Source organism: Myotis myotis, unplaced genomic scaffold (assembly GCF_014108235.1).
Source record: "Myotis myotis isolate mMyoMyo1 unplaced genomic scaffold, mMyoMyo1.p scaffold_m19_p_1, whole genome shotgun sequence".
Taxonomy (NCBI): domain Eukaryota; kingdom Metazoa; phylum Chordata; class Mammalia; order Chiroptera; family Vespertilionidae; genus Myotis; species Myotis myotis.
Genome location: NW_023416313.1, coordinates 64,501,596 through 64,513,637, shown reverse-complemented (window position 1 = coordinate 64,513,637; position 12,042 = coordinate 64,501,596). Strand labels below are relative to the sequence as shown.

At 40.7% G+C, this 12,042-nt stretch overlaps 1 protein-coding gene across 1 annotated transcript in view; it reads left to right on the top strand.

Moving 5' to 3' along the window:
* Positions 1 to 11,806, top strand: part of HPGDS (hematopoietic prostaglandin D synthase) — a 33,050-nt gene extending 21,244 nt beyond the window's left edge. The window contains exons 4-6 of the mRNA XM_036307225.1: positions 2,444 to 2,553; positions 9,638 to 9,736; positions 11,029 to 11,806. Coding sequence (XP_036163118.1) covers positions 2,444 to 2,553; positions 9,638 to 9,736; positions 11,029 to 11,193 — 374 coding nt within the window. The 3' untranslated portion in view covers positions 11,194 to 11,806. The remainder of the gene's footprint in view (positions 1 to 2,443; positions 2,554 to 9,637; positions 9,737 to 11,028) is intronic.
* Positions 11,807 to 12,042: the final 236 nt, after the last annotated feature.

The following is a 12,042-nucleotide window of genomic DNA, read 5'->3' as shown; positions in this document are numbered from 1 at the left end:
TTTTTTGTTTCTTCGTATTTCAAATCTTTGACTTGATTCTTGTTATCCTCTAGTCTGCTGTTGGATCTCTGTATATTATTCTTTATTTCAGTCAGTGTATGCTTAATTTCTAGTTGGTCTTTTTTCATATCCTCCAGGGTCTCACTAAATTTATCGGCAGTTTCCATAAAAACCTTATAACCGTGGTTTTGAACTCTATATCCAGTCGTTTGCTTTCCTCCATTTCTGTCATTTGTGACCTGTTTCTTTGTCTCTGCATTTTGGCTGCTTCCCTGTGTTGGTAGAGTGGCTTTGTGTGCTAGGTGTCCTATAGGGCCCAGTGGCTCAGCCTCCCCAATTACCCGAGGTGGACACTCTTGGTACACCCCTTTGTGGGCTTTGTGCACAATCTTGTTGTAGTCTTGTTGCAGTTTAAGCCTTGATTGTTGTTGGTATCACTGGGAGCAATTGACCTCCAGGCCAATTGGCTGTGAGAATTAGCTGTGTCTGCAGTGGGAGAACTTCTGTGCTAGAGACACCCTTATGGGGCAAGACTTGCTTCAATGGTGCTTTGGAGCTCAATGAGTCTGTCCCCTGAGTGTGTCCCTTATGGATCTGAGAAGTTGTTATCTGGATGGTCCCACTCTGACCACTGGGTACACTGGCACTTCAACCTCTAAGGAGGTGCTAATTTAGCCTCTGCCTGAGGCTACCCAGCAGGAGCTACGAAGAGATCTGCAGATTCCCCTTCCTTTTTGGGGGTTTGGAAGTGCCCAGATGAGGCCCAGCTGTGAAGCAATGCAGCTGCTGTGGGGCCTTGGGCCTTTTGGATGTTCTGGGTCTCTCTGACCCAGCTGCAGTTTGTTAAGTAATTTTAGATTGCAAAGGGCCTGGTCATTCATATGCAAAAGCCTCTGTGCACAGCTTGGGTCGGGTAGAGTCTCGGGGAATCAATAGGGCAGAGCAAACAGCTATGGCTGATCCTCAACCCTGCCCTAAGAGGTCCCGGATGTCAGTGGCCCACAGTAATCGCTCCAAGCACCTCTGAGAGAAAGCCGCCCTCGAGTTCCGACCGATGCCAGACAGTCCAGTTTCTCCCCCCATGAATCTGGGTCCCCAGAGGCTCACCCAGAACTGGAGTTCAGAGCAGTCAGGAGCTTGAGACGCCCTCCTGATTGAAAAAGACAACCGCGTCCTCAGTTGCCAGCCCTTTCCAAGTGCGCCTCCATACCTCTGCACTTTACTTCCACACCTCCTCTGAGTCTCAGTGTGCTTTACTCTTTCCTTCTAGTTGTAGAATTTCCACTCAGCCAGCCTTCCTGTGGTTCTGGATAATGTCCGTTTTGTCTTTTAGTTGTATTTTTGAAGTGGTTGTGCGAGGCAGCAATTTCCAGTGTTTACCTATGCCACCATCTTGGTTTTTCCAGGCACCTTTCTACGTTACTCAGATATTACTGGGCATGTGTCTAAACTGCCTTTGTCCAGCCCCTTCCCCCATCAATCAGTAGGAAACAGACTTGAAGAGTGTTAAACTGTAGCTTTTTGCCAAAGCTGTATAAATGGCATGCCTATATTATCTGGTCTCCCCTTTACTCCTTCCCTGTTAAATAATAACCAGGTTATTACAACGGTGCCAATACCACACACACAGAAGGACCCTAGTTTACAGAAGGACCCTAAATCACTAAGGCATTTCTTTCTTTCCCTTTAACAGCTTGCTGAGGTGTGATTTGTGTACAATTTACTCACTGTCAGTATACTGTTCCTTGATTTTTAGTAAATATACACAATTGTATAAAAGCAATCTATTTTAGAATGCTTTTACACTGAAGAATTTTAAATTGACACCAGGGAGAAAATATTTAGAAAGACCAATGATTTCTTAGCAAAATGATGATCAATAAAAGAAAAAAACCTCACCTCTATTATTTTAAACTCATAGTTTCTAGGAACAAATGCTCTAGACAAAAACTGTCTGTAAAAATGAAAATAATTATTTTTGCAAAATAAATGAAAATGTACATACTGGTTATTTATTGTGGTTTTGCTTGTATTAGCGAAAGATTGAAAGCAAACCTAATCAGCTGAGGGTAAATAGAATGTGGCACTTCTACCGAAGGAAATTCCATGGAGCTGAAAACAGAGCAAGGACACCCTTAAGTGACATGTGAGGAAAAATCACTGGGACAAATGGGAGAGGCACATATTGAGGGGAAAATCACTCTTATTTTCATACAGAAACAATGAAAGAATATAAAAGAAATTAATAAAACAAATTAATAAAAAATATGGTAGTTGGTAACAGCAAAATAAGATGGATAGGGGCAAGAGTGGAAGTTAGTCTTCATTGGATACTGTTTTCTGTTGTTTTGAGCTATATGAATCTATTGCCTACTAAAAAAATTAATGTTTTAATATAGTAAATTAAGTTGAACATATTTGTGGGCCTCTCTCTATTCTACAGATTTGGCTGGAAAAACAGAACTGGAACAATGTCAAGTTGATGCTATTGTGGACACATTGGATGATTTCATGTCACGTTTTCCTTGGGCTGAGAAAAAACAAGATATAAAAGTAATGTGATCAGTTTGCTATTACTGTTATTAATCAGATCCACTTTGTCAAACATGATGTTAGATGCGTTTTTAAGTCCCTTTTTACCAGAGTTAGACAAACCTATAGTTTAAAAATGTCAAATTATATTAAAAAGTTTAAAACAAAGTACAGCGATTCTCTGCCCTACCCTTTTCACAATAACCCCTAAGATACAACCCTCTTTTTAACCCTTTTAATTGTTGCTTTAGGATTTTCACATCTCCATATATCGATCCTATACTAATAAAAGACAAACATACAAATTGACCATACTTTCGCTATGCCTTAAGCCATGCTCACCAGCCAATCAGAGCGACTATATGCAAATTAACCCAACCAAGATGGCAGCCAGCAGCCAGGGAGCTGGAGCGAGCAGGAGGCTTGCTCGCTCCAGTGATGGAGGAAGCCAAGGTTCCCCGACTGCCGCAGCCCAGCTCTGAGCTCCACTGAAAGCAACAAAGTTTCAATTATAGAAGGTAAACAAACCCCAGATACCTGCTTTCAGCCAGCCGTGGCCACGGAGCTGGAGCGAGCAGGAGTGGGTTGCCCCTGGCAATGGAGGAAGCCAAGCTTTCTGCAGGCCTCCGCTAAAGGCAACAAAGTTTCAATTATAGAAGGTAAATAAATCCCAGAATAAAAAGAAAAAAGGAGAGACTGGGAGCTTACGTCGCCAGGGTGCTCGGCCAGCCTGAAAATGGCCCTCAGCCCCTCACCCAGACTGACCAGGCACCCCAGTGGGGACCTCCCACCCTAAAGGGGGTGTGGCCAGCCTGAAAACAGCCATCAGCCCCTCACCCAGGCTGGCAAAATCTCCAAGGAGTGAGGGTCCCCACTGGGGTGCACATCCTCTGAGGGGTCCCACACTGCAAGAGGGCATAGGCTGGGCTGAGGGACCCCCCCCCCCCCCGCCCTGAGTGCATAAATTTTTGTGCACCGGGCCTCTAGTAGGATATATAAAAATGGCTTACTTTGACTCATTTTAGATTCTATGGACATCTTAGTATAGTACAGTAATAAGAATTTAACTCTTAACCCAGCCAGTGTGCTCAGTGGTTGAGTGTCAACCTATGAACCATGTGGTCACCATTGTTTCCAGGTCAGGTCATATGCCTGGGTTGCAGGTTTGATCCCCATTGTGGGGCATGCAGGAGGCAGTCAATCAATGATTCTCTCTCATCGTTGATGTTTCTATCTCTCTCTCCCTCTCCCTCTCCTTCCTCTCTGAAATCAATAAAAATATATTTTAAAGAATAATAATTTAACTCTTACATAATCATCCTCTCTGCTTCCTGTAAACTCCCAATATAATCATAATAAAAAACATTTTGTTAATCAGTATTTGGTGACTGCATTAGTATCCCCATGTAAACATTATACAAAACTGTGCATTGCGGTATAGTTTTTTGAAAAATATTTTTTATTGATTTCAGAAAGGGAGAGAGAGATAGAAACATCAATGATGAGAGAGAATCACTGATTGGCCACCTCCTGCACACCCCCTACTGGGGACTGAGCCCACAACCTGGGAATGTGCCCTGACCAGTAATTGAACAGTGACCTCCTGGTTCGTAGGTCGACGCTCAACCACTGACCCATGCTGGCCAGGCCATAGTACACTTTGATAATATTTCCTTTCTCCCTTTTCCTCTTCAAAGTTAGTAATTGTCTTTTTGCATTTGCTTTATTCTTGTTAAACCTTCCCACACTATCCTATAACCTACTAATACAGTTTTCCACAGTGTGTGTCAATGACATAATAATCCATTATTCCCATTATTTTCTCGTCGATATCTGGCCAGAACCTCCCATTGTCCTCTGACTAGGTTTTCTGCACGGCTGTCGTACTTACCCTTCACTGCCATCCCAGTGTTGTCTTCCTTTTGAGTTGGGGTCCTGTCTCTTGGATGCCATCCTCTGTCTTTATTTCCTCCTTTGTTTATTTGGGGCACATATTCCCATTCCAAAAATGAAAATGAAGGCTTGATGACAGGAGATATGGCAGCAGACGGTATGGATATGTCCCTCTTTTGTGTCTCTGGTTTGGTTGCCCTAGACACCCAGTGCACAGTTGTCCCATCCTGAGATCTTTATCATCTTGGATGCTTCATTCAGTGCTTTTCTGGGCCCATTCTCCTGGTTTCTGTCCTTGTTTTTGTGGAGCAATCCTCTAATAGCTTACTGAGCATAGGGAAAAGTTTGGGGCCTAATTTGTCTAAAAATGTTTTTATTTCATCTTGATACTTGATTCAAACTTTGGCTGGATATAAAATTCTTGTAATTTTTCTTTAGTATTTGAAAAACATTTATCTATGGTCTCCTAGCTGTTGAGAAGTCTGAATCCAATCTTATTACCAACCTTTTCTATGTGACTTTTTTCCTCTAAAGCTTTTTGTTCCACATAACAAAGACCCCACTGATTGGCAGTCTGTCAACTTATGGGATTGCCCTTATCTCTTTCTCTATTTGGTACCCTTCTGTGGCCAAGTCACAGAGGAAAATGTTCTTTGAGTGTTTATGGTAAGGTTATCTTTTGTGTGAGAATAACAATGTTCTTACCGCCTACCTCAAAAAACATTTTCACAGGATGCTATCCAAGCTCATGAATAAATTATATGAAGGGAGAACATTTTTCAGAAATATTGCAAATAGCTAGAGACTGTCTGACTAATAAGCAGACCCTGGCTAGTATACAATGAAAACTGCATAGTTCTTTTGTATTTCATCCCTAGTTTCCTTGTAGTGAGTTGTACTGCTGCCACCTTGTGGTCACATAAAATTTTCAACAGCAGAATATTGCAGATGGATGATGAAGATAGTTCTCTTATTCCATGTGCTTTAAAAAACCTATCAAATACACATAATTACAAATGTTTTAGCACTGGTTGTTGGTAATTCAATTTACAATTTAAAAAAAATTAATTTAAATTTAATTTAAAAGACAAAATATGTATCTGGACATTGGTCACCCTGATAATCCTTGCTTGATCCTACCACTAGCATTTCTTGGTTATGCAATGTGTTTCCATTTCCTCATCTGGAGAACAGGGGCAGGGGGCAGATGGAGGACTAGGAGGAGTGAAGGAATACTGTGGCCCATTTCCAATACACAATGGTTTTGATAGTGTGGATTTAAAAATAATGCTTTGGTGAAATATACAATCCTCTCTAATTCCTCTAAAAGCCATTTGATAGACTACTACAGCAATGACTTCTCAGGGTGAAGAAACACTGCTTTATAACTCCCTGGAGGAGGCAGTAGGACATTACAGAGTCCACCAAATATAAGAGTGGCTATCTAGGATCTATTAGAAAATGCATTTTTAAAAGTGCACACCTGGGAAAGTGCACACCTACGATGTGTGATCAAAGTTCATCTTCTTTGTTATTTTGGTGAGTATTATTTAAAATAACTTTAAAAAATACTAATGATTATGCTGTTTGGTTATTCATTAGACTAAGATGACCAAACACATAAAGAGAACCTGGGCTAAAGGAGAAGTCAATAGCACAGATAAGATTTTTATTTGGCACTGCATATACACAAGCATTGGTATACCTTACTTGTGGACATGCACAATAGAGAAAGTAACAAAATTACCCAGGTGAGATTCAGGAGTTTTAGGAAAGCTGTCCAGCAGTTACATCTCACTCTGTTTAACTCCCTCCGGTTTCTAGCTATTCACCTTCCCAACTGATGCTGAGTTGTGCTGAGCTACAGGAAGTGCCTGCCACACAGCTCTGGGCCCATTGCGTCAGCTCAGGAATTCTGTAAGGGGCAGAAGAACTCACACTCTTATTTAAAACTATGGATATATTAACCACAGAGAGAGAACTTTATGTACCAAAGTGGTATAGACCAGTATAGAATATAAAATCAAAATAATGATAAGATATCCACCTTTAGTTGGTAAAATCAGGAAAAAAAAATATATATATATAAATATGTAATGACTAGAGGCCCGGTGCACAAAATTCATGCACGGGTAGGGGGCTCCATCAGCCCAGCCTGCACCCTCTCGCAATCCAGGACCGCTGGCTCCTAACTGCTCACTGCCTGCCTGCCTGATCCCCTTAACCCCTCTGCCTGTCTGCCTGATCGCCCCTAACTACTTACCTGCCTACCTGATTGATCCTAACAACTCGCCTGCCTGTCTGATCACCTCTAACCACTCTGCCTGCCTGCCTGATCACCCCCAACTGCTTGCCTGCCTGCTTGATCGCCCCATACTATCTGCAAAGAGCAATAAAGTGTTGTGCAACAGACAAGGTATGCCTGTGTAGATCATTTATGGATATTACAAATTATATACACTTTAAATAATATTTTTATTATTAAAAATATTAATGCCTGCCTACATGATTGCCCCTAACCACTCTGCCTGCCTGATCACCCCTAACTGCCTCTGCCTCGGCCCCCACTGCCACGGCTTTGTTTGGAAGGTCATCTGGATGGACGTCCGGAAGGTCATTCAGCTGTCTGGCCTAATTAGCATATTATGCTCTTATTATTATAGATGCTCTTGCAAATTATACTCTACAAATATAAGACCTTCTGTTATAGCAATCCATATTACCTAATTAAGTCATGATACCAGGAAGTAAATCAACAAATTGGTAAGGTATTTATCCACCACCTGACTTACCTTAATAAAGGCTGGATTTTATTACAGGCTTACCTCAGAGATATTGGGGATTTGGTTTCAGACGACTGCAATAAAGTGAATATCTCAATAAAGAGAGTCACAAATATTTTGGTTTTCCAGCACATATAAAAATTATGTTTACATACTGTAGTCTATTAAGTGTACAATAGCATTATGTCTAAAAAAACAATGTACATACCTTGATTAAAAAATACTTTATTGCTAAAAGTTGCTAACCATCATCTGAGCCTTCAGTGAGTCATAATCTTCTGTTGGTGGAGGGTCTTGCCTTGATGTTGATGGCTGCTGACTGATCAGGGTAATGGTTATTGAAAGTTGGGCTGGCTGTGGCATTTTCTTACAATGAGACAACAATGAGCCCTGGCTGATGTGGCTCAGTTGGTTGAGCTTTGTCTTGTGCACCGAAAGCTCGCCAGTTCCATTCCTGGTCAGGGCACATGCCCAGGTTGCGGGTTCCATCCCCAGTCAGTGTGCGTGGGAGGCAACCAATTGATGTCTGTCTGTCTGTCTGTCTGTCTCTCTCTCTCTCCAGTAAAAACATTTAAAAAAAAATGAGAGCCAACAATGAAGTTTGCCATATCAATTGACTCTTCACCTAAAGTTTTAGAGGCCATCGTAGGGTTATTAATTGGCCTAATTTCAATATTATTGTGTCTCAGGGAAGAGGGAGGCCCCAGAAGAGGGAGAGAGACTGGGGAAGAGCTGGTTGGTGAAGCAGTCAGGACACACAACATTTATCAATTAAGCTTGTCATCTTATATGGACGCAGTTCCAGACACCCCCAAACAAGCACAATAGTAGCATCAAGGATCACTGATATCACCATATCAAATATGATAATAATGGAAAAGTTTAAAATGTTGGAAGAATTATCAAACTTGACACAGACGTGAAGTGAGCAAATACTATTGGAAAAATGACACCATGGGCTTATTCAACACAGGGTTGCCATGAGCCTTCAATTTGTAAAAAAAACATACTATGTGCAAAGAGCAACAAAGTGTTGTGCAACAGACAAGGTATGCCTGTGTAGATCATTTATGGATATTACAAATTATATACACTTTTAATAATATTTTTAGTTTGACTGACATTTTCTATCCAGTATGCAAATCAACCCAAATTTTCACATGTAAACTTCTTACCAAGAAATAGGCCATAACTTATCTGGTCTTCAGAGATTCAAGTAAAAACACAAAGATAATTTTTTAAATGCATATATCTGTTAATTTTTTTCTAAGACTCTTATTTGGTTTGTCATATTACCTTACATAATGTAGCAAAAAGGGGTACTGTCGAGTAAGACTCCCTCCACATTCTGCGTGGAGTAAGGTTCGGTATCTGAAAGAGGAGCCGCACAACAAATGAGAGAAAAAGACACGAGATAATTTTGCAATATTGGGGGACCAGGCGAGCAAGTCCCGAAGGACTTCCACCACTGCTCAGGCTGCTCCAATCTTTTATTGATCTGGAGTAGCCCTTAGGGTAAGGAGGTTTAAATGACACACAGATCAGCAAACAATTTCAAGGAATAGACAAAGTATCTGATTAGCTCATCAATAGATTTCTGGGAGTAGGCAGAGTATCTGATTAACAATAATCAACAAGGATCTACATAAGTATCTAAGGAATTAAGGGAACTAAGGTGGGGATGCTTCAACTATTATTACCTAAATTAACTGGGTGGTGCACAGTTCTGACCTTTGCTAGAACTTCAAAGGTTACTAGCTTTTGGGGAGTCTCTGTCTAAACTCAGCTAGTGAAGACAATGAATGGACTCCGGCAGGGTACCTAGATGGTGGGTTTTGTAGATGATATTCAAGGCAGACAAATCGCCTACTATACTAAGGCACAATATCAAGCCAAAGAGAAAAAATCCATAAAGGCCCACGAGCATATGATTCATTATGGATTAGTTTTGTTAAGTGTACAGGTGAATGAAAGACTGTCAAACTGGAGAAATCTAGCCTTACAAAACAAAATTAATTTCTTTACCTTCAGTTATGTTATTTAACTTTAAAGAGAGTGAGGCTAAGAAAATGGGAATTTTGGAAATGTAAAAACATAGTAGAATCATTTCTATTAATAAAAATTAAATAGGAATCATGAAAAGATTTTATGGATGAAATATTTAGTCATCATATAGAAAGAAACTATAAGAACTGGTAACAAAAGTATTTATTTTTTTGATCCGTGTAATAAAGGAATGACTAGATCTATTGGGAATTAGATGTGAATCTTCGTAATGTCATACATTTTAAAAACAACACCATATAGCTACTTCTCTTTGACCTCATATGGAAAAACTAAAGAAGGAAAAATCTACTTCCCTTTCAGATCATATACTATTTATTTTTCTTCCTATTTTCCTTAAAGTGATCTTTTTCTCCCTCTTTTAGGAGCAGATGTTTAATGAGCTACTTATATATGATGCACCTCATCTTCTACAAGATTTGGATACATACTTAGGGGAAAAAGAGTGGTTCATTGGTAACTCTGTGAGTATGTTTTACATCTTAAAAAATACAAGTAAATATATATATAAATATATATATAAATATGTATATATATATATGTGTGTGTGTGTGTATATATATCTTTATTTATTTGTGAAGATAAACCAAAGACATAAAAACTTATTGAAAAAAATGTTACCCATAAAGAGGGAGTAAGGGTGCTATTCTGAATTAAAGAGAGTTAAAGAACACAACCAGATGAAATGCATGGTCCTGAAATGGATTCTGCTTTGTCCTATGAAGAACATTTTGGAACAGATGGAAAAGTATTGATTGTGGATTAGATAAGATGAAAATATAGTCAGAGAGATGAAGATTAATCAAGTTACAAGAGTATGTACTGTAAGATCTCATCTTACTAAAAACGCACACACACACAGAATACCACCTTATACACAGGAGTAACCTCCGAGTGTTGGGAATATGGTGTTGGGAATAAGGTGTTATTTGTAATTTCTATCATACATGCGTTACTGGACCTTGAATGCCAGATTCTCGAGTCTCAATTTCATAGAAAAGAGCACTGAACTCAGTACAAGATCAAGCGGACGGAGTTTATTGAAAAGGGCTTATGCACAAGGGATTCGATCCGAAAACGAGAAGTTCTTGTAGTTGGCTTACTTTGGCATGGGTGTAGGACTTGGGAATGAGGATGAGGTCAGTTGTCCCACAAAGTTCATCTGGTGGCAGTTGATCCTGGGGTAGTCATAGGATGTTTTCTTTTTTAAAATATATTTTTACTGATTTCAGAGAGCAAGGGAGAGGGAGAGCTAGAAACATCAATGATGAGAGAGATGCACGTCCCCCTACTGGGGATCGAGCCTGCAACCCGGGCATGTGCCCTGACTGGGAATCAATGTGACTGCCTGGTTCATAGGTCGATGCTCAACCACTGACCACGCCCACCGGGCCACAGGATGTTTTCCATGGTCAGTGGGCCCATAATAATGCTTGAACAAACATTCTAGTTACCATTTAATTGACAAAACAACTACTTTGCAGAATCTGATGTTAAGAAAGGATGTTATCGTCGTACAATCATTCCTTTAAGGATGTGGTCAGGTTAATTTTAACTACAGAATTTTACTGAAACCAAGAAGTCACAGTCAGGCCTCTAAGATGGAGTTCAGATGTGACCCCTATACTGTCTCACACACATTCCACTTTTGTAATAACAAAAGATTACTTTGAATTAAAAAGAAACTACCCTTTAGATTAAGAAGTTAGTTATGCCTTTTACATTCAAATGGAAATTTCTGTTTCCTTTAAATCAGGTAACTTGGGCAGATTTCTACTGGGAAATTTGCAGCACTACCCTTTTGGTCTTTAAACCTGACTTGTTGGACATCCATCCCAGGCTGGTGGCATTACGGAAGAAAGTCCAAGCCATCCCTGCCATCGCTGACTGGATACAACGAAGGCCCCACACCAGACTCTAGGGGTCCCTGCTGCCTCCAACTTCGCTGTTCGCTCCCATCAGATAAGAAGCTGTCTCCCCTCCCCCACTCCATCAAGACTTCCTTTTGCCATATTCTGTTTGAAAAGAAAAAAAAGAGCATTTAGTTGCCAGTATCGTCCCCCCACCCCCAGCCCCGAATAGTTACAACTGAGGAAAAATAGTTTGAGGCAGGCCTCGCCTTGCATCAGTCTGTCATGCATTAATTGTGGCCGCAATAGCTTATTAAATAACACATTCCCCCTGAAAATGGTTTGGACTTGTTACCATGGTAACTGAGCAACTGCATAAAGTATAAACCTCGCTGCTAGCTCTTCAGTCCACAAATCTCCATGTAAATAAGATGCACAGCAAGACCATGACCAGTGATGTCACTTATTTCAGTCTGTTAACGGTTGGACCCTGCACATCTGTCTGTTATTCACCCAGACAATAAAGAGTGTAGGGGCATCGGCTGCTTGTTTCTCAGTGATAAACCATCTTATAAAATTGGGTAATTGAAAAAGGAAACTCACTAACAAAAATGAAAATGCAATTAAGAAATGAAAGTGAAACGGAATTTTTGGACTGGAACCTGGAATCTTTGTCCTTGTCCACCAGAGTCAAAGAATGAATCCAAGGACAGAGGGTAGTATAGCAAAGGTGGAGATTGAAGAACTAGAGGCCCAGTGCATGAATTTATGCACATTGAAAGGAACTGTGGGTCATGAGGCTGCGATGGGCACAGGGGCAGATCTCAGCCCATCCCTTGTGCCCCCACCCGACCCCTCCCACTGCAGCCCCCGGTCCCCTGTCTGCTGGCAGCCCCACTCCTGTCAACAGTCCCACACGC